Source organism: Rhyacophila brunnea, unplaced genomic scaffold (genome assembly GCF_057557595.1).
Source record: "Rhyacophila brunnea isolate RB1 unplaced genomic scaffold, BYU_Rbru_1.0 scaffold_5, whole genome shotgun sequence".
In the NCBI taxonomy this organism is placed as follows: domain Eukaryota; kingdom Metazoa; phylum Arthropoda; class Insecta; order Trichoptera; family Rhyacophilidae; genus Rhyacophila; species Rhyacophila brunnea.
Genome location: NW_028233170.1, coordinates 44286969 through 44311178, shown reverse-complemented (window position 1 = coordinate 44311178; position 24210 = coordinate 44286969). Strand labels below are relative to the sequence as shown.

General features: G+C 33.8%; 3 protein-coding genes across 3 annotated transcripts in view; 2 read left to right on the top strand and 1 right to left on the bottom strand.

The window, feature by feature from the left end:
* LOC147066447 (uncharacterized) overlaps nt 1-24210 on the top strand; it is a 1147709-nt gene that overhangs the window by 143370 nt on the left and 980129 nt on the right. The window lies entirely within an intron of this gene.
* On the bottom strand, nt 379-18190 carry Glg1 (Golgi apparatus protein 1). Its single transcript, XM_085955407.1, has 7 exons — nt 17234-18190; nt 14803-16499; nt 14110-14257; nt 7782-8008; nt 5859-6042; nt 3902-4008; nt 379-2381 (listed from the first exon to the last, which is right to left on the bottom strand). The coding sequence occupies exons 1-7, from the start codon at nt 18087-18089 to the stop codon at nt 2217-2219; spliced, it is 3384 nt and encodes a 1127-aa protein (XP_085811533.1). The 5' UTR covers nt 18090-18190; the 3' UTR covers nt 379-2216.
* On the top strand, nt 18461-23236 carry Prim2 (DNA primase subunit 2). The gene is made up of 2 exons (XM_085955614.1): nt 18461-19845; nt 22781-23236. Exons 1-2 carry the CDS (start codon nt 18603-18605, stop codon nt 23089-23091), a joined length of 1554 nt encoding a protein of 517 aa, XP_085811740.1. The 5' UTR covers nt 18461-18602; the 3' UTR covers nt 23092-23236.

Here is a 24210-nt window from a genome sequence, read left to right as displayed (position 1 = left end):
GTTGATTCAATTCATCCATTTTCTCATTTGTATATATTTGTATAATGGTTCAATTGGCATAATCAACACATTTTCCGATCTTTAATGCTTAAGCGAGTTCGAGTCCTGGGTCTGGCAAATACAGATATTGTTTTTCAATAAGTGTATGAGTCAGAGTATTGACCTATATATATAGGTTGACCAAGTGGCTGACATCAATTTCTCGTAAAAAAAACAAAATCTGTTAATACAAACCTCTACTCTGTGGAGGCCCATATAAACTTAGATATTAGGATCGGACATGGTCGGAAAAAAAGACTTATCATTCTCTTCCTTTCGCTCACAGAATTTAAGGTTATTTGAGTTTGAAATAAAAAGATAACACATGTAATTGAAATATTTTAAATGTTTACTTTATAAAAAATACATTTAGTTGGTAATAATACAATTCATTTAGCAGACTAGAAATTAAAAAAAAAAGAAAGTAAAAAAGAAAATGTCTAAAAACAAAAACAAAAAAGAATCTGTTATTAATATTATTATTTCTTAAACACACTATGCCACGTTTAGCAAAAATGTTTTTTTTTTCCATAATTTGTTATATATGTTTACAATAAGTAAGTAATCAATAACTTTGTACAAAAGCATGTAATTATTATTTAAGCCATAATTCATACACATATATATTTATATTTACATTAAACTTATATTATATCTGTAAAAATGTATAAATTAACAATTGAGCCTCTCTCCGGAAAAGTAGCATTGTACTGAAATTTTGGTTTTAAGTAAGCAACATTTAAAAAGCCGCGCCAGTTTAAAAAATCATATGACATATTCTGCGCACTATCACTCTAATACAGGGTTCCTAATAAAAAATTAAGAACTTAATTACCTAATAAAATAACAAATGATGAAATTTTATATTCTGATTGTAATTTATATTGCTAAAAACATTAAATAGTATTAATAAAAAAATAGTTTTGACTAAGTTTTGCAAGCTCTTAATTATGGTGACGGAGCTGCCGGATAAAAGGACAGCGCCTTCCGCAGTGGACTACGAGGGTCGGTTATATCGGAAAGGCTGCAGTCTATTACGCACATGTTTTTTTTTTATACAATGTACTTTACGCTGAAACTCGTGTATGCAAAGGGCAGTAACACATTCAGTGTCTCGTTTACCACTATTGGTTTTTCATTTTTAATTTCAACCATTATGCACAAAAAGATTCAGTGCTTTGATAAAACTGTAGCGAAGTGCCTTGTCATTTTGTATTTTAATGAATCGCTCTTGTAGGTTATTAATATTGACAAAATTTTCATACAAGTCGTACTTCAAAATTAATATTGACCAAATTTTGAGTGCAGACTCATAGGCAAAGAACCTTTGCTCTAAAACTTTTACTCCCACCTTTTTTCAAGAATATATAATGGTTTTAACTGTAGCACTTATAGACAATTATTAATGTATGACGCGGCATTTGAACTGATTTACCGGAAACTATCATTATCGTTATAAAGCTTTTTTTCCAGAGAAGGGCTCAATTACACCGGTGAGGATTCATAGCGATTCCCAAATGAGTAGTATTAAAGTAATAATAATCCAATAATCCGGGAGGCAATTAAACATTCATTGATATTTAAATTTTACTATGGACAGTTCCCAATAATTACTTTAGTACATCTGGATTATTATAGAAATCCACCAGCAACGCAGGCAATACAATGAAATATATAATACGGAGGATTAAGTTTTCATTTTATCATAATATTATGTACAAATACATTGCACAAACAAATTCTTAATTGACTTTAAATATCTTTAAATTTAAAAATTTGAACTTCCACCTTTTATCAGAAATATTAGAGTGACCCATTTTTTACAGCTATTTAAAATTATGACAAAAATATAATACATTCAGAATTTTGACAACTAAAATATATCCGAAAAGAACAATAAATCATTGAACGTATTATTACAATTTTTGTTTTATAAATTAACATATCTGTAAGTATATATAAATTTCAAAGATAAGTAAGTGTGTAATACCATTACATACCTACTTGGATGCACTAATTAACAAAAAAGAAGTATTTTAAGTCTTTTTCGTTACATAATGTTGTAAATATCACAAGTCAAAAGTTAAGTTTCGTCATTTGCTTTACACTTTTTGTTTTTTAAACAATTCACTAAGTCGAATCTTAAACTGGCCATTCAAGTCTGACCTACTTAATTCTCATTTCCTCTTCATGTACATCGCTTTCCTGGACACTCTGCCGCAGAACATTCCAAAGATGAAGATTATCCCCAGGAATGTGAGCATCACAACGATAAAGTACTTCTTGGAAGGAGAAATCGCAACTTGGTCGTATAAATCTTGGAAGTCAACCGGAACAATTATCTAGAATACAAATTTAATGTTATCATTAAAATTGAAGAAACATGTGCAGATTTATATTATTCAATAAATAGTAACCTATCTATAATTTTCAAAGATCAGTCATTCTAAACTAGTCAGTTGCCGGAAGTTGCTAAGTGTGTCATGAAATATTTGACCATACTTTGAAAAACTGAGTTAGTGTGTTATTTTCAATATTTAGTGGGGATTCGCTAATGCAACGCTGTTCAGGGATTGGAGCCCACTACATTTCACAGGCTAATTGGCCACTAATCAGTTTGTCACGTCAACTGCTCCTGTTATTTATTTAGTCTCCATTATTGAATCCCGAGATTCTTTCCAAGCAGCTTACACCCATTCTGCTAATTGATGCCACTGCTTTTTTTAATCTTAACAGTAAGGGTCAAAAATGGTTAGTCTATCATCCACATCCACAGCTTACATTCCTTTAAATTTTAGAAGGAAATTTTAAGATGCTAAGAGCCGGGCCACACCGGGCGACTCTGGTCTCGAGACCAGACCGATGTATGCAGTTATATGGACCATGCCACACCTGGTCGCTCAGTAGTTGCGCAAGCAATAAAGTCAGGCGATCAGTAAAATCTCATTCTTGCGCTCGGTCTGGTCTTGCGGTCTCTCTGGTCGGGCGACCGGTAGCGATGTATGAAAACATATAGCTATGTATTGAGTGCTGCCACACTGGGCGATCGGTTGCGAGAAGCCACGCCACGGAGAGAACGTATTTTTTGCATACTTGCGTAGGTACGTACATTCATTATTATTATTTATTGGCTGCCTCTCTGGTCGCCTGCAAGTCGCCGGCAGCCACACCGCGGAGAGAACGTATTTTTTGCATACTTGCGTGTACATTCATTATTATTTTTATTATTGGCTGCCTTTCTGGTCGCCGGCAAGTCGCCCGAGTAAATCGCCCGAGGAGACCAGTCGCGCAACTGGTCTCGAGACCAAAGTCGCCCGGTGTGGCCCGGCTCTTATGCAGCTGTGTCGCATGTAGAGCTTGTGAATTCTCGAGATTCAGGAATTCTCGAAATCAAGAATATTTGTTGTCTAAAAACTTTTTTAAGCGGCAAATTTTTTTAATTCCGGTTGCGATCAGCAGCTTAACCTAGCAACAATTTCTCAATTTCATGAGAATCTCATTGACGATTTCTGGGGAAATGAGAATTCTCGAAATATCAGAAAATTTAATTCTTAAGATCCGAGAGTGATTTTTTATGCTTATTTCTCGAAAATTCTCAAAACGAGATTTCTCAGTCACAACCTCTGGCCACAGTAGTGGAGTGTCACTATTAGAAAAAGGTTGAGATATCACATAGGTTCACAAATAATTTTTATGAACGTGCAGGATTTATCATGATAGCTTTAAAGTGTCTAAGCAGCAAAAACAATGTTGAATCTCATTTTAGCCTTTTATTACGAACGTTGGCTTTGTAAGATTTAATAATACGTTGTATTGGATTAATTTACGTATTTCATAATAATTTCAAATTATGGATACTTACAACTGAAGCACTTTTAAACATTTCCATGCGCTTGGTAAGTTGATTTTTACATTCTTCCTCGAGGACCTTCGTTTCGTCAGTAAGTACTATTTGTAGACATTTAATATCTGAAAATATAATATATTAAGTAATTAGATAATACTCATCTTAAAATACATCTACAAAAAGAATGTATTATAGATATACCATCATAAATCATCTGAATGGTGAATCTATAGTATAGTCTTCCTTATTACCACGTTTTTATTAGTTCGTATTCTTGTTTGTCCAGTACTAATTTTTTCTTGTGTCCAGTACATATTTTTCTTGTTTGTCCAAGATTTGTATTGGACGATTGAAGATTTTTAACTAACTTGCCGACTAGCTAGACATTTGAAATTTTTAGAATATATCAGAACACGACGACAATGCATTCTTTTAATACTTTTAGCCATTTTTAAGCAGAATTGAATTCATTTTCAGTTAATTCTGTTTTGTATGGAAAGTTATTATTGTTGGTTGCTAAGGGGGTCTAAAAATTAACTAAATTAGGGCTAAGTTATTAACATATACATGCGTTACTATGGAAATCAAATGTCAAAATGACATTTCTGTATTCTATATTAGTTCAGTATTTCTATCAAGTACAATAACTTTTTTTATTAATACATAGAATTGTCAAGTTTATAATATGATTCAACAGAAAATTTAAAAATTAAGGCTAAATTATTAACATATACATGCGTTACTATGGAAATCAAATGTCAAAATGACATTTCTGTATTCTATATTAGTTCAGTATTTCTATCAAGTACAATAACTTTTTTTTATTAATACATAGAATTGTCAAGTTTATAATATGATTCAACAGAAAATTTAAAAACAAGGTATATAAAAAGTTCTTTTTATCTTGTAATTATTTATTGGTAGATGGCTTTATTGAATTTTTTTGTGAAAGATTATATGGATAAAAAGGTAAATTTTCGGTTTGTTAATGGGAGTGTTTCAAAGTTTCGTTTGTTCATTATTAGAATAGCTTTTATTTCAACGACTATTTTATTGAAAATGGTTATAAATAGTAATTCAAAATGTTTTCAATACATATAAAGGCTACACGGAAGAACCATCATTTTAGAGCATGTCAAGCCGAACTGACAAACGTCCATTTAGATCGAGATGTCTAGAATTTTATCATGAATCCACTACATGTTACTACATTATTACTGTCTATCGGTTGATTAACAGTTAGATCTAGAGAAAACAATGCAAACATGTATATAACAATCTGCACACAGCATGCCACAATTTTGAGACTAGTGATGTATGAGCCCGACGGATAACTGAATAATCTGACATTCTTTAACCAGAAATTAAATATATAGTTTTGAATGTCGTTTACTTGTTTCCGACAAAGGAAAGCAATTTTAAGTATCGATTATATATGCAAATACTTTCAGTATTAAATGTGTCTTATTATTATTAACACGGTTGACAAATACATTTATAAATGGATGCCATCTTGGCACTATATATGAATTTCTTGCCTTTAATGAAAATTTAGAGATGGCACTGTAGGTATACTTTATCACGGTGCTGTGCATTTACAATTTCAACATTGTGATAAAGTAACCATTGAAATCGGTATTTAATTTATATTATCATACTTTCACCATTGCATAAATTAAATAAAAAATATTTATTGATTATCGGGAAATTAAAAATTTAAAAAACGGCAACACTTATGATTTTAAAACTTTTGTAGCTATCATTATAATATTTTGATTAATAACTGACATTTTGACATTATTTCGATTTAACAACTCAACATTCTTTGGCCTTAAGATTGTTCGTAATCTATATAGAAACAATTTTATAGAAGTTTTCGATTTTTGGGACTGATTCCAGGTTTTCTCATATCTAAAATTACACGTGTGACATTTCTACAGTTATATCGCGAATTGTAGTGAAAGTGACATACGTCTTCCGTTGCCTTGGTCTAAATGATTACACCACTTCAGGAGGTCTACGGCGCACGCTCTCTGAAGCAAGGGATCAGCTTGAATGTCAGCTCTGGCTTCACCAATTAAAGATGCCACCTCTGTCCTACACTCTTCTGATACAATCCTTCTTCGCAAGAAGGCCTGCTTCAGACATTCTTCGACCTTAAAAGAAGCAAAAAAAATTATGACAAAACAACTGAACTATAATTTATTAAAATATAGAATAGCTTATCGGATATGTCAATGCATTTGGAATTTAAGATTACATGGATATCTATTGTCTTTTCGATAAATGTAAAATTAAAAAAATATAAATAGGATCAAGAGATAATCGGGTAATGTGTTTGGGATATCTACGCAAAAATTTTTTGAGGTATTTTTTTTAATGGAAAAGTAAATCTGTATATTTAACTTAATCTAAGGCACACAAGTTGTGTAGTAAAAGCGATAAATTGGCCCTACTGATATAAAATATTTTGCAAATCATTATTATGGGAAAAGGGCATAAATACTTACATAGTATACACTAAACTTTGTCAGCCACACCAATTTATTTTTATTGAACTAAAACTACAATTTGTAGATAGTGTGTGTTACCAACACTATCTGTAATATTATGTATTCTTGATTCAACGAAAACAATTAAGTATGACTGAAAAAGTGTGCACTATTTTTCTCAGATCGCCAAAACATACATGAACTCTTATGGTTTGGATTAGGCAGGGTTCAATTAAATTTAAAAAACTACCAGCACCTTCTGCAAATTGTATTCTTAGTTCAATGAAAATGAATAAGTATGACTGACAAAGTTTAGTGTGTACTATTTGTGTTGAATCTTAACAGCCTATCTTCACCCTTCGCCACTGCTTTCTTTAATGGTTTATAGGAATACTGCTATAAGTAAATAATTTGTATTTTACAGACAGCAAAAATAATTTACAGTACTACCAGCGTCTCAAGAATTTTGACGCGTACAAAAGATAATGTTTAAATTAAGTACTACAATATCGATATGATTTCAAAGGTCGGAAGAATTGACCCGATATTAAAATAAATTGGAACATGAAAACATACATGGATGTAACAAGATAAGATGTATATAAACATTTCACTTTTAATGAATAGGTTAAAAGTGATATATGCTAAAAACAGTTGATTTATGTAATATTTATACATACATTTAAATTTACATTGTATGCAATAAAACACAAAGTTAGCTCGGAATTGAAATGGCAGGCTCTAGAGCAATGAAAATTTTACTGAAGTTTCCTTGGCAAAAATTTAGATCAACGTAAACATTTTGAGGTTTTTTTTTTGGTTTAATTCATGAGATATGAACAATTAAAGTTTCCCATACAATATCAAAATTTGAATACGTAATATAAGTTGTACCTACTTAATTTTATATTATTTTAATAATCGGTAACCTTGGTAGTAAAACAACAAAATTGTCTTAAAACATTATTCAACATCGAAATATTTTAATTTGAATTCATAATTTACCGATAGTATTTAATGATTTTATAATCAAGTAATAATGGATGACGATATTCTCGAAATTGCAAAAATCTACATCATTCAAAGAACAGAGGAACTGAAAAAGCTAAGATCTTGAACGAATGTAACATGTTTTTCTGGTATGGCATTTAAGAAAGTCATAATAATAATATATTTTTCTAACTGATGAGGGCGATTGTATTTAGGGGTATTCAAAAATAAAACTCGATATTAAAAGACCTGAAGGACTACTAAGAGACCGCTGCATCGATGAGACAATCAAGTTTAGCGGAATTACGTGGCAAAGAATACGGATCGAGAAGAGTGGAGACGGCAAGCAAATGATATAATATGACCTCGTACCATTTACGCCGGACAATGCAATAATAATGAAATTTACAGACCTCTCCGTCTGCAGTGGTGTCAGAATTATCGGTCGGTTTGCATATGGTTTCGATCTCAGCCCGACACATGGTGCTGAGAAGGGGGTCCAGATGGTAGTTGAGAGCTTGCTCTCTCAGCACCGACGCCATCTGATGTTCGCAGTTTGAGCTCAACTTTGCCTCGCGGAATTTGTTCTTGAGGCACCGTATTACTTTTCCTTGCAGTTCTTTGTCTTGGGGCTCGCTGGCTGTATGATGTAACAAGAAAAAATAATAAATATACATTAAACTATTATATAAAATAAATACTATTGAGTGAGGTTATATCTGATAGATGACATACATAGTTAGGTATCCATAGATAGGACCTGAAGATGCCAAAAGGCGAACCTGGGTCACTAAAACTGATCTCTACGGAAAATTACAATCGATTTTATTAAAAATGAATCATTTAAAAAAATGTCAGAAGCGTTCTGTATGTTTGTGTTTCAATAAAATGATTACATACTGCACTCTTCACTCTTATGTTTTATTAAGTTTTAAATAAAATAAAAATAATTTAAGACTTTGTACCTAATTCAAATATTTATAATATATTAATCTGTTACAAATGAATGCTATGCAACAGTAAAATGGTCAATTTTATATCATAAAATTAGATTTTTTTAGCACGTCACGTTAACCTTGATATAAGTGTTGCGATAGATAGTCAACGACCATTGTAAGATTATATTGCAAAATATAAAACAGTTTTTCGCATTTTATATTATCTTCAAATGGATGGTAAAGAATAGACATTGAGAACACAAAAATCAATTTGAAATATGGATACAGCAGAAAATATTCATTGCAAAATTACAAGTCAATTACAAACTCATATAGCAAGTTTTAACAAATATATTTTACAGATAAGTCTTAAGTGCATAATTTATTTTATTGATAGGTACGTTCGTAAAATGTTGTTAAGTCGAGAAATACCTATGGATGTCTACAGTGCCATAAATAATTGATTATAAACATAAATAAATAAATGAACATAAATAATGAAATAAAAACACGAATAAATGAGATTATAAACAAGTAAGAAACGACGTTAAAAACCATAAATTTTATTTTTAGTTAAAATATGGCAGCTGTCACAGATTTGCAAGGTGCGCATCAGTAGCGAAAGGTGAAGGTAGGCTGTTAAGATCCGCCATAAATAGTGCACATTACACTTTGTCAGTCATACGTGTTTGCCTTTATTGAACTAAAACTACAATTTACAGATGGTATTGGTTAGTTTTTGAAAATCAATTAAGCCCTGCCTAAACCAAACCATAATAGCAGTGACATCCCTAGACAAATTTTTTTTTTACAGTATTTTTTATCATCATTTTATGACTCCAATATCTAATAAATCTCATGTATGGGTACATTACAAACAAATTATATAGGGACCACTAATACATACAAAATTAAATTTAGATATAAAAAGCGAATAAATATACAAATAGGCGATACGACAAAATTGTGCACACTTTTACATTCATACTTATTTGTTTTTGTTGGATTAAGATTACCTATTACACATATTGTTGGTTCAATTTTTAAAATTCATTAAGCCCTGCCTAAACCAAACTAAAATAGATAAAACATATTATTCTATCTATAAAATATTCAGAGTTATGTATGATTTAATTGCATAATTTTAGATATTTTATAGATAAACAAGTATTTTTTGACTATTACCTATAATGGCTTGGTTTTCGCAGGGTTTAATTGAATTTTAAACTAACCAACACCACCTCTAAATTGCAGTCTTATTTCAATACAATGCACATGCATATCGTTGTATGGAAGATGCGCACTCATATTTGAGATTAAATACTAATTACCCGAGTAATGGTTGATGAGTAAATAAGTAGTGTTAAGTGACATTCTATGCATCTCGGCCTCAGTTAAGGCAAACTTAACATTAACATCTCTGCATTTGGTCATAAATGAATAATGCACACATTGAGAAAAGAAGATTTTGAATAAGTGCAATATTCTATGTCAGGAAATACTGCTTTATTCTGTAAATTCACATAATAATAAGGAAGGATGTTGTATCATAATAACACAAACTGTAAATATCTTTACAAATTGTACAGGCCAAATTCTTTATGTTCGTCTTATTTAGTGTTCTTTCCCCCTTAAAACTATGCATTTTAATAATAAAAATTTGTTGTGAGTCAAACGATATTAACTTTAAATGCGATTATGCAGAAGTGAGATGGAAATCATTATGGTTTGAAGTAAGATTGTATAAAAGAATAGTGACCTAAATAACCGTAAGAGATAAATAATAAAGTACAATAGAGCAAGGGTTAACAGGCTGAACTTGCAAGTGATGAATCACGGGTTTGAGTCACACCGGCTGGATAAAATTCATCTGCTGTTTTTCAATCGATATGTGTATTTAGTTTAAGGGCGTGGGGTGAAGGATTTGACTGACAACAAATAATTTTATAGGAATGTAAGTTCTGTCACGGAGCAGGAATTTACTAAATAAATTAAGGCTTTTTTTTCAATTTATACCATATGAATGATACCTATTACAATAATTAAAATCATGCATCTTTGGTCTATCCCACATTATTATGAATGCATGAATGCTGTCAATGTAATCAAAATTTATATGCATGAATACATGTTCTCAAGAAAATCATGTTTTTAATAGCTCTTTATCCAGGAGTACTAAACAATAACAGTTATTAAATTTTCAAAACACTGTTCGACTCGATAAGCTTTAACTATCTGGAAAGAATTAATAAAATCTAATTTATAACAAGTTAATGATTTTAAAAACTTTAATTCAATCTCGAATGAAAATAAATTAAAGTTAATCAGCGTTTTCACTTATGGACACTGTATAGGTATTTTAACATATTATTATGAGAATTTGTTGCTAGTCATTCGATCAACCCATAGACCGATGTACTGGAACCATACACACATATCAATGGAAAAAAAAACAACATTTATTATGGATTTAACGCAGCTGTCGTATTTAAGGCTAGCAGTTTGCAATCCAGGATCGATTTCTTAATCCTGAAATATTGTCATTGAGATTACTGGAATTAGAATTGAGATTACTTTATACCGATATGATTTTTCATATATTTTTTAAATTGTCAGATCAGAAAAGAAAAGAAAGCAAACAAAAATATGTCACAAATCTGATTCTCAAGGGAAATATTCTAATTATGTAGTTGCTTGGAAGCAACTGAAACAAACTAATGTTGACTATTTCTAAAATAATTGAACTTATGGCAACTATTTTATATTATATATTTTTCAGCCAAAATTTCACTAGTTTTAGTCTAATTCCGAGATTGAAAAATACTAATCCTGTAATCTGATTTAATGGTAATTTTGTGATTTTTACGACTTATTATTTAATCTATAAATACACACATAAATGTATTAGTAGAATATTCAAATAAATATATTATATTATATCTGCCTATGTCAGATTTAAGTTATTTTGACATAAGTATGAGAAGGTACTTTAAAATGTTCATTCTTTCAATGCTAGAAATGCCTATGTCAACCGATGCAAAATTAATGAAATATGAGCACATTTAAAGTGTAATTAAAAATAACGTGTCGGCATATTTTAGACCAAGAACTGCTTTTGTTGACATAGCGATTCAAATTTTGAGATTTTCCAATATTTTCCATTTTTTACAACCAGTATTGTAAAAGTTAATAATATTAATTGTTGATGAGAAATAAACAATCGTATGTACTGAACAATTATTGATATATTGAATTTGACATAGACACTTCTACCATTAGGCCCCATATTTATATTATTTGTTTTTTACCATGTATGATCCTAAGAAAATCATATGGGCCTCTAAAGTGGAGGTAGTATTAACAGGTTTTTTGTTTTTACGAGAATTGGATGATAGCCACTTGCTCAACCTATTAGGTCCATACACAAATTGACAAACATGTTAATTTGCTAGACCCGAGATTCGAACCCGGGACCCATGGGCGTTCAATATTAAGAGCTAAAATAAAGTTTTATATTTCAACTATTTCAGTGAAATATCGCAAGGTTTCAATACACTTTTTCATATAGCAAACGTCAAGAGATATATTTCTGTGAATAGAAGCTAAATATTTTTTGAATTTTCATTTCATTTTAGATGTTCAGAGGTTTTTTTTACGAAAGTAACGTCATTTTTCGACTAGTCGACAGCCTTAATCATGCTATAAATATATACTTATAAAATATTATAAATCAGTGATATAAAAAAAAAAACTATGTTTCAAAAACTTTTCGACCAAATAAAAACTATTATATATCAATAGACAAATTAAATGTTTAGAAGCACTGAAGATAGAGATTCTAGACAGGGGGATTGGATGTGTGTGCGTGTGCTGAGTGGATAGATTAAGAGCACATGTGAGAAAATTGGATGGGAACATTAAAGCTATTACGTAAACAAACCGACTTACATTGACCAACAATATTATGTTAGACTCAACAAAAAAATATTTGATTGCGCGTATATAACTATTATTATGCATAGAATCTTATGACATAATATGTATGTATATAATAAAAAATCTTATGAAAAGTAAAAACTAATTTTAGTTTTAAATAGAAATTCGAAATTCAAAAATAAAATCACAGAGCACACTCTCTATACAAAATGACAACCAATCCTGCGTTTTTATTTCATTGTGCCCACACGAATGGAATGTATCGCGCCAAAATTATCGTCTTGTTTATAGCCTTGACGATATTATAGCTGTGGGTAAAAAGTAATTAAAGCGCTGATATGTAGAATTGCAGATTTTTCTATTGTTCTGATACGATTTAGAGGTGTTATAATGTGTGAAAAAATGTTACACCGAGATACTATATTAATATATTTTGTAATAGTGTATTCAATAGATTTTTTGACAAAGCTGGAATTTAGGAATTCTACAAAACTGTATCAAATTTTATGTAAGTTCAGGCGGGTAACAAGAGCAGGAGAGGGGCTGAGCGAGACAAACCTATACAAGAGACGCGATGTTAACACTGTCGGCGATAGTGACCATAGAGTAAAAACAAATTTACCTAGCCGATTTCTTGCTGTCAATACCATTAGCCATAATCATTTCGCAATGTGATTTAGCAAATTTCACATTTTTAATTCTCTGAGATTTATTCGTCAGGGCTACACTGAGATAAAAGCTAATAAGTTCTAGATTCCAAATGGAAACTCTATAAAGTGTTGTTAATGTATAAAAATTGACAATCAATACAATGAAATTAGGGTATTTTATTAATGAATACATATTGAATTAAAATTCCGATTTACAAGACTTTTGCATTAAGTGAGTTAGAATTTACTCGGTAGAATTCCATTTTACAATATGACAATCTAAATTATATTAAATTCAACGGGTTATACAACTGAAATGACTATCGATTAAAACAGACAACCCGTATAATTATCAGTTTGTAAGATTTTTGTACTATTCCATAAGAATTGGTTTTAGTGATTCAGGTTTCACCTTTCAGCATTTTCAGTTAGTTGTTTATTATGTTTTTACCATAGGTAGATATAAATAGAGCCTCAATACTATAGAAAATACCATCAATTATAACAACTCTCTTTATTCAACGTAATAGTGCCTGTACAAGTGGATGGATTTACGGCCAGCAATAGCGTGTAAATTACACAATCGCGACAATAACTGTTTACACGCAAAAGTGCTGACTGTCTCGCAAATCTCATTCTTCAAGCGTACGCGAGATGCGTTGTTGTCGTTATGCGGTACCATTTGATTGATTGTGAAAATTGGTAAACGTGAAAATGCTCTCTGCAGTACTGCGCATGCATTATCGCGTGAAAATTCAGAAGCCGCTTAAACTTTTTTGATCCACGAATGCAGTCTTGCAACTTGTACGATAATACATGTTTACATTCGCATTTTATTGTTATGGTCACAACAATACTTATCGACGCTAGTAAATCCATGCAGGTGTAAACGGGCCATAACTCTGCTTTAATAGTATATGTATTGTAATAATTACAGAAATAGTAAAAAAAAATTATCAATATTTATTCATTATTTGTAATACTGGAAACCTGTAACGTTATTGTATCTTTATCAATCTGATAAGAAATGCTATGACCCTCTTTGTTTACTTTTTGATAACTATGTAATCCAATATTGAATAAAAAGTTTTTTTTTAATGTTACATCAGTATTATGTATACTTACTCATTACTCGAGTCTAGTTATCGCCATGTGAAATTGGCAAACAAAAAAAATACACATAAGATTAGTAGGAAACTAATGTCAAATTTCCTTACCTATAATACTCGAGCAAAACTTTCTTATGTCAGGTTTGCATGACGACTGCAGCATGGGATTAAATCGATAATCTGAATTCTGATCAATCATCCTATGCACCACAACAAGTTTACATTTTTCATCGAATGTCGCTTCTTCCTTATGAATCTGTAAAAAAGAAAATGTTCAGAATGGAGTACGATTTCTATATTGTTGGTGACACGTCACAACTGCCATTATAAATAGTTTTTCCGTATATCTACCCTCCATTAGCATCTGTTATTTTACATTACATATAGCACTACTAAATAATATATAAATAGCGGTGTGGCTGTGAGGAAAATTAATTACATTGCGCGCAGACAAAAAAAAAACCAGACACTCCACACCTTGATTCTAGCAATGAATGTGTGAACTCTACTGATGGGATACTCAACGAGTTGTAGCATGAAGTGATCACATTGTGCGGGTAACCTTACGGTAAACACAGAAATAATTTGTGGGTGTGAATGACCGGATGTTCACTGCTAGCGCTGAACCCAGGACTTGATGCATGCAATTGATGCAGCAAACACAGGGTATTCGAACATCCTATATAGTCCTCAGCTACTACCGATCACAAGAGTTACTGGTCACAAGTGGTTGTATCTGTAGTAGGCCTTACTGTGCATTATCTATGATTAATATTTAATGATTGACTATGTATTGATTACCTTGAGGCATTCCAAAACCTTAGCCGAATTGGTGTCGTGGCAGAATAAAGTAATCATGGAACTGCAAGTGGTTATGAGATTATAATCGACAGAATTGTCATTGAGCTCCTGTTTCTTGACAGTGAAAAGCGCGTGTTGGCAAGATGAGCTCAGTTTGCCACGTGTATTCTGTAAGCATTCGAGCGCTTGCGATGCCCCGTGGTCGATATTCGAGCAGAATTTTTTGAGATCGTCTTTACAAGCAGCGGAGAGCTTGGGATCATAATCGATATTTTCTTTTTGTTGAAATAATTGCGTTCTAAGTTGCTGCCGGCAGTCTTTTGGTATACTGTGTCTGTTACCGTCGATAGTGTCATTGCGGACCATTTCGCTGAGGCATGTGATCACCTCGCTCTTCGTTTTAGCCTGCGGACAGAAGCGCATTACATAAGACCGGCATGCCTCTTTGAATTTGTAAGTAAAGTGATAATTTTTCAGTGATATTAACTGAAAGTGTTCGATGGACGCGCGGCATTTGACATCGGATCTGACACTGGGTTCGTTTTTGTGCGAAATCAGGCAATCCATGACGTCACCTTCGTCTCTGCCGTTTCTAAATATTGAGGGGCAGAATTTTTCCATGACGTTGTGGCAGTTTTTCATGATGACCGGATTGAGTTCCACGTGGCCGGCTTGCGCTTCTGTGTAGTTAGTGACGGCAATACGACACTTTTCCATTAGAGAATCCAGATTAGTCTGAAGGCAACTCATCTCTTCACCTTTTGCGGTTCTATCGAAACAGAACATTGCGAGGTCATCGAGGCAAATTTCCTCGATTTCTGGTTGCAAGTCCACACTGATTGCGCGCTGTCTCATGACCCTGCGTATTTCCTGAAGGCATACCGGCGCTAGTTGCATATTGCGCTGAGGTTGAAAAGCGTATCTGTACAGGCATGGTAAGACGAGGGGGCCTCGTTCGGGGTCCATCTGGCCGTTCTCATCCGTCCAGCCGCGCTTGGCATGACAAAATCTGACCGCGTCTTCTTTGCACGATTTATATAACTGTGGATCGAGTTTGAAATCTCTAGTGACAAAATATTGTATTTGAACGACGGCCGTCTCGCATTCTTCTGTCATAAATGCGGTACCTAGTTTTTCAATAAGACAAGACATCACTCTACCTTCCCCTCCGGCGATTTCCTTGCAAGACGTGTCCACCACAGATTTGCAGGCTTGTCTCAAAACAGGATCGACTCTCCAGTCTTCTCCTATGTCAGTCTGTTTGACGAGGGTTTCGAGAGCCCGCTGGCACACGGCCTCCACCCTCATTTCTTTCTTTTTCTTTGGACGGGCGTGTTCCATCAAGCAATGGATTGTTTTACCGCCGATTTCCACCGGTGCGCAAAATTTATTTATGGAGTCGGCACAATCATGCATTATTTCCGGTGACAGATGATAGTCCTCCAAAAGCATTTTTCTGTGATCAATCATCTCGGCTTGGCATTCTGAAGATATTTTACTATTATTTTTCATGACTGACTCTAAGCAAACTAGAATCTGTGCCAACCGGATATCTTTGTCTTCAGATACCCCTCTGCGGCAGTGATTGTACCGAATGTCATCTTTGCACGCTCTTGACAAACCTCGGCTCACTCTGTAATCTTGTGCGATGAGTTTTTGTCGGCGAGAAAGCTGCTCTTGGCATTGTTTGGACATCGCTAGAAAATAAAAATGTTTTATAAGTATATTCCAGTACACAAACTTACTATGATTCGGTATTTCATAAGAATAATTTATAAGAGTAATTTAAGCATTATTATCATTTTATGTGTCAAAATGCGGTGCTCAACTTCTGGGGCAATAAAGCGATTGCTCCATTAAAACATTCAAGAAAAAATCTTGGACCGAGTGTGATTCTATTCAATTTGGTAGCCTATAATTAGTTAAAGTACTAGCCTGGTATGCGAAAGATGTTTAAATCCCACTCAATCTAAGATTCTTTCTTGGACTTTTCTAATAATATGTACCTATGTTTAAGTATTTTCCATGTTTTGTATTTTTGATGAAGAATGCTACATTTTAAAATTTTATAATAATAAAAAAATAGCTGAATTAAACAGCTATTTATTCTTGTCTTTGCCATGTCTAATTATGTAAGCCTTTTCGATGTTTTTTTATTTTTTTAAATAGATTTAAAAATATGAAAAATTTACAGAAACATTTATTCAAACATTCTTCAATTTCAGCACAGGGCCCTACTCTTACACGCACTCCAGAGTATCGATAAATCCGCCAGTAATAATATATAAGTACTATCCAAGATAAGAAAACTGATAATATAATATACCTATGTAATAAATGATGATTCAATTCATGAATAGGAGTTTGTAAAAATATATGGCAACGTTATATTAAGTTAGTGGTCTATTTAATGTATGTTAAAGTAACTTACCAGCATTAGATTTGTGCAACATCAAACACTTGTAAATTACTCCAGCACCGGAGGAGAGGTCTGGGCAGAATCTCAACTGGTCTGTGGCGCATGATATGTACAGCTGCCTGTCATATTTCACATTATCTGCCTGCATTTCTGACAGATGAAGGACTTCTTGTTTACATTTCTGATTCAGCTTGTCAATGTACGTCTGTAAACAAGCCAGCGTTTCCCCTTGCGAAATTGAATTCTTGTCATTACTCAACCTGCCACAAGAATGAGTTTCGACATCTTGCTGGCAATCTCTCACGAACGATGATATAAGTCTAAAGTCACTGAACGCCACCCATTCCAGCTTTTGAACAAACGCTCTACACACCGAATTGATCACCTTGTTTCTATTGTCAATTAAACATGACAGAAGGGCTCCCGATTCTGCGGTGACAGGGCATGCGAGACTCGACATATCCTTGGCACAGTAGGGTTTAGCGATCGCTTGAAGGTTTATATTATCCATAAGCGTAGAAATATACGTCCAAATAACGTGTTGGCACTGCTCAGTTATTTTGGCCATTTGATTGGCATTTAAGTTTTGTATACACCCGAGGACCGTCAGGTCCGTCGTCGAATCGTGGACGTATCCGCACACGTCTCTCACCTGCTGGCATTCTGGGTTGTCGATTATTTTGCCGAAAAACGACGGAGAGTCGCGTTTCGGTCGGAAAGTATCTAAATACCATGACAGGCCTTGCGGAGACTTTTCATTAGTTGAGAGACCGGTATTTTTTAGAATAGCGGAACAACTGCCTACCAGCAGGACGAAGATGAAGGGAATTAATAATCTACATTGAGAAAACCACCGTAAATAGCACATAGCGAAATTAAATTGATACACGACTTATAAAATCATTGATAAGGAATGACTTTTACGCTTCCTTCGAAAAGTGCACCCTGTTGATGAACGTCACCTGCGGTAAATAAGAAACACGGAAAAAATATTTCGATATGGTTGCCAGTGGCAATAAATAAATATAGTCATGTGATTACGATTACAAGGATTCATTAAAAATATTGAAACTAATTTTATGTGGTGCTTACAAATAAAATATAAATTTGATAGAAAATAATATTCTTACATTTGTTTGAATACTTCTCAAATTAATGAGTGAAAATTCTTACCTACCTACCTATTTTGTCAGTTCCTAATTTATATCGGGAATAAATATAATTTATACTAGCAATCTCAGTATATAGTTTTCCCGCCAATAGTGAATAGATTTGACATTTGCGATCTGCCAAAAAAGGCAATTAAATATTACTTTTGTGTAAGTTTGTCGAGTTTTTGTAATCTAATTGAAATATGGTATATGTTTGAATATAAGTCGCGATGAATTTTACGGTTAAACGAAAGGTTACAAAGGCAGTTCATACTGGAAGTCTGGTAGAACTGTACCCTCACGATTTACAACTTTACAGAATACCTCCCATTAATAATTTAACTTTGCAAGAGTTTGAAGAGTTGGCCGTGGAGAGATTAAAAGTGTTTAGAATCTTGGCTGCCGTTACGACTCTTAAAGGATTTAAAATATACTCTTCAGAATGGAAAGCTGCCGTTATAGAAGAACTGAATAAGGAAGGATTAAAGTCGTACGCCAGATCATGTCGAGGGTCGGGCTTTAACACGACGGACGCCGATCTGCAGGCAAGAAAAAGCGACCACATTTCTCATTACATATTACGCCTGGCGTACTGCAGATCCGAAGAACTTCGCAAGTGGTTTACACAGCGGGAGATGGAATTATTCAAAATGAGGTTTCTGTCTCTCACCGCTGAAGGCGTTACGAATTTCTTTAAAGTCAACAATCTTCAATACGCGCCGATATCCCAGGAGGAAAAGTTCAGTGTCATCGACCATCTATATGAGTCAACGTATGGATGCTCGCACGGTCAAATTGAAGGCATTAATTTCTACAAAGTCAAATTCGGTGAAGTGTTCGACTTAGTCAAAAGTAGAAGAGTGTATTTAGCAAGTGGATATGCGTACATTCCCAGCACCGAATTCGTTTCTGTTTTATCATCCCAGTTTCGATCACATATTAATCAATCACTAGCCATGGCAAATCGAAAATTGCCGGAGATTGAACACGATCAAAGAATAGTTTCTCTACTGAAAGGTCTCCACAATTCATACACAGGAATGGACTACAATAATTCGTCTAAAGCTACATTGCCTATTGAGAACTTGGACGCTCTATCGGCTAAGTCATATCCTCTTTGCATGCGGCAGTTGCATGATCACTTGAGGAGTGCCCATCACATGAAGCACGGGGGTAGGATCCAGTATGGTTTGTTTCTTAAAGCGGCCGGAGTCACTCTGGAAGATTCTATGCGATTTTGGCGAGAGGAGTTCACAAAGCTCATGGATTTGGATAAATTCGAAAAGAATCACTCTTATAATATCCGTTATAACTACGGTAAAGAGGGAAGTAAGAAAAATTATTCAGCTTACAGCTGTATGAAGATTATTCAGGGTGCTATTGGGCCGGGAGATATGCATGGTTGCCCATTCAGGCATACGGATGCACCTGCATTGAAAAATAAGCTTCTAGGCTATGCCGTGAATCCGACAGGTATTGCGTAATGATAATATTCTATTTAAAAAACCCTACAGTCTGATTTGGTCAGCCCGAAGTAGTATATAGCAGTGGCGAAGGGTGGAGGTAGGCTGTTAAGATTCGCTATAAATAGTGCACACTAAACTTTTTTAGTCATATGTATTTGTTTTTATTGAACTAAGACTACAATTTACAGATGGTGTTAGTTGGTTTTTAAAAATCAATTAAACCATGCCTAAACGAAACCATAATAGTTTTGGTCTAATTTGGGCAATATGACAAAATTGTATACACTTTTTCATTCATAGTTATTTGTTTTGGTTGGATTAAAAATACATATTACACACATTGTTGGTTAATTTTTTTAATTCATTAAGCCCTGCCTAAACCAAACTATAATAAATAAAAAATATTATTCTATTTATAAAATATTCAAAGTTATGTATGATTTAATTGCATAATTTTAGATATTTTATGGATAGACATGTATTTTTTGACTATTATCTATTATGGCTTGGTTTCTCAGGGTTTAATTGAATTTTAAAAACTAACCAACACTATCTGTAAATTGTAGTCTTATTTCAATGAAAACAAATATGTATGTGTGAAAAAGTTTATTGTGCACTGTTTATGGCGGATCTTAACAGCCTACCTCCACCCTTCGCCACTGGTATATAGTCAGTCTGACCGAGTCAGACAGTTTGACTATCACTCATTTTTTATTCCTTAAAAATGCACACATAGTTAGAAGGACAGATTATTTTGGCTTTGTGGCCATGACAAAATCACTTTGGAACGGTGTTAGTGTCATTTGAAAGTAACGATACCAACACCTGAATGAGTCACCTACATGTTAAAATAGCACTAATCACAGCACATGACGTGTGTGCAGTGATGACATGGTAAATGCGCCGCAGATGCCTGCATGAGTTTTAATAACCTTTCTTTGTAGACCAAACCCAACCTAACCTACCCCAACCTGATATAATCTTAGTGTGTGATAATGATGCATTGAAATGACATGTATGAAAATTTCAAATTTTTAATTAACAATAATTATTACTTATTGGATCAAAAAGCGTCTGCGCCGACAGAAAAAAGTATTTAATATAATAAAATTGTCTACATGGAATTAACTGTTTTCATAAAAAAAAAAATATGAAAGCTCATGTAATTACCATTATTATTATATAAGTTTTCTTCAAGTCATTTCACATTAACAGATCTATTTTAACGTGTACCGATGCATGCATTCTGTTCAGTGGCAAAAATATACTGACAAAGTCAGACTATCTGTGAGTAATACTCGATGGTATCAGGCTGATTATAAGCTATGTCTACACTTGTTCACTTCAACTTCCAGTTCGTTTCAACTGTTTAATTCTGCATTTCAACACGTGAGTAACACTAATTTTATTGGTATTCACAAAACACATGTAACCTAATGTACTTCGGCACACTACTCGATTGTGACATTTGAGTTTAAAAAAAGCAGTTAAGTAGTGTCATAAGCAAAATACTTCACTCGACATGGGGCGCAGGTATAATTCCATAATATGGCATTGGCTCATGTGCAGAAGTGGTTTTTTCATTTGTTTCGGTATGCCATATGACTTTACTGTCCCGGCATGGCCTCGTCTATGCGCACAGAAGACAGTTGCAACATTGTGACCAATTTTGATTTATGACATCCCAAACGAGATGAATTTCAATGTGCGACAAGGCTTTAACTGAATTTTTACAACTCCCAAGTTGACAGAAATAGAAAGTAAATTGATTCATAACAAAGCCAATTACAATACTTTAACCCTTATTTCACACTATACGGTTTTAACCGTACGGAAGAAGATCGAACGGTAAAAATCCGAATCGGCAACAAGTTCACGCTCTTTTCACACTATACGGTTTATGCATGGTTTTTTTTCCGTCACAAGCTCACTTTGTGGTTGAGTGTTGTGGTGACCGTTCGATTTAAAATCGTCTAATGTGAAAGCATGCATTAGGTCACGTACACCACTGAGTCATCGGTAGCCGTCCGGGCGCCGTGAATACAGTGGTAATGGACGGCTTTTTAACCGTCGCCGTGTAATGTGAAAAGGTCAAAGCTCTTCATGCCACTAAAAGAATGTCACCGTTCGATTTTTTGCCTTTCCGTCAAAACCGTATAATGTGAAAAGAGCGTAATTCTGATATATTCATGTTTTAAAATAACAGCGTAATTATAGCGCCTTTACACGTGCATGGTATTACTGTCGGCAATAGTGCATATTTAAAAATATCTTGACAATAACTGTTTACACGTATAAGTGCTGACTGTCTCCCCAATCTCATTCTTCAAGAGTAAGCGAGACGCGATGTCATTTTATAGTACTATTTTGACAGGACGTATTGAAAATCGGTTAACATCAAAATGTGTAATCCGTTTTTTTACCGGCAGGTTTGCCATTATCGTTCTACTGCAGATTTTACTTGCCCATAAAAAATCAGAACAATTCAGAAGCTTCCAAACTTGTTTGATTCATGCACGTAATCTTGCCAACTGCAGGATAATACATGTTTCCCCATATATTTTCTTACTGTGCACAGTAAACCCATGCACGTGTAAACGGGGTATTACTATAGTTTTTCAGAAATATGATTTCTACATCTTTTTGACATCTACTTTATTAAAAAAACAAAACTCCGGTACTGTTCGGTTATACAGAATACAGCGGAAAACACATTTTGAAAATACCCGATATACTGGATTATTTGTTAGTTTGGGTTAGTTTAGGTTAGGTTGGGTTAGGTTAGGTTAGGTTTGGTTAGGTTAACCTAACAAATAATCCTGTTTATCGGCTATTTTGAAAATGTGTTTTCCGCTGTATTCCGTATAACCGAACAGTACCCAAAACTCTTCTGCCAATTGTATGGGCGGGTGAAAGAAAAGTAATCTGTTTTTTATTTTCAGATATTTCGTCAATAGTCGACTTGGTGAAGAAGAGTCACTATCAAATAGCCTGCAGCAAATACTTTGACGTAACCCACAATGTTCAAATGGAGCTGGGCATCAATCATCCAAACCAATATCTGGAAGAGAGTCAAAACGTTCTCTCCGGGAACGTTAAACCTAATTTGGAGATCAAGAAAGAACGGGACCATACTTATTTGAATTCTCAAAACGACAGCATCAAGAAAGAGCCCAATAACAAATGGGATGATGGCTTTGAAGATCAGCTCATGGAGACGGACATGGCAAATGTGGACTTACAGATTAGTTAACTATTCTTATTTATAGAGAGTCGGTAAATTATTCCAAACTGACAGATTCTACTATGTCATGAGTTAAGTCATTAAGTACATAGTTATGAGATTTAAATATTTTAAATTTTAATGCTTAAATAAATTCAAATTATGTTCATAATAAAAAGCATATAATTTAGTAATTTTAATAAATATGATTAGTAAGGACACAAAATATGAAATTAAATAAGTTAGTCTGCAAAGCACACAGAGCATGGGCCTGTGGCGTACCGAGGATTTAATATTGGGGGGAGCCAAGTAGGAGGGTAAAATGTATTTTTCATGCAAATGAAAAAAAAACATTTAGTAGGATTTCAAAATTTTATTTACAGAACAAAATTAAGTTTTCTTTTCTTTTTACAAAGCTCTTGAATTACTTCGGCCGTGGTTACTTTAATCTCTCTATGTATATAAAGTAATGCCAGTCCATTTAATCTTGACTGCATCATGGGTAGTCTTAGGTAGTCTTAGGTATGTTTTTAAAAGGCACCCATGGTGGCCGCGCGGCTTAAGCGTTGGACTATCACGCCGTGGGTCTCAGGTTCGAATCCTGGGTCTGGCAAGTACACATATTGTTTTTCAATTTGTGTGTGAGTCAGGGTATGGACCTAATAGGTTGAGCAAGTGGCTGACATCCATTTCTCGTAAAAAACAAAATCTGTCAGTACAAACCTCTACTCTGTGGAGGCCCATATGATCCTATTAGGATCGGACATGGTCGAAAGAAGGTTGAAAATGATCACTGACACATGTTGTGACGGGAAGTGTTCCAAATATTTTAAGTAAATTAAATGGGATAAATCGTTTTGTCGCATTTTGAAATGGCATCAACAGCATTTCTGCATGGAGTGACTGCATTTGATTTATCGAACTTTTATACCATAATTTCAATTAGGCGTTCAAAATTGCAAGATTCGTTGAAGGCATATCACGGTCATAAAATTCACACAGCTCACGAAATTCTTCCTACGCACTTTCTGTTGGAGCATCTTTTCGGTTTGGAAGAAGAGTTAAAAACTGCTTCAGTACTTCGCGATGTCGCATGAAACGTTCATTGCGCTGATTTAATATTTTGGTCAATAAATGGAACAAAGATAG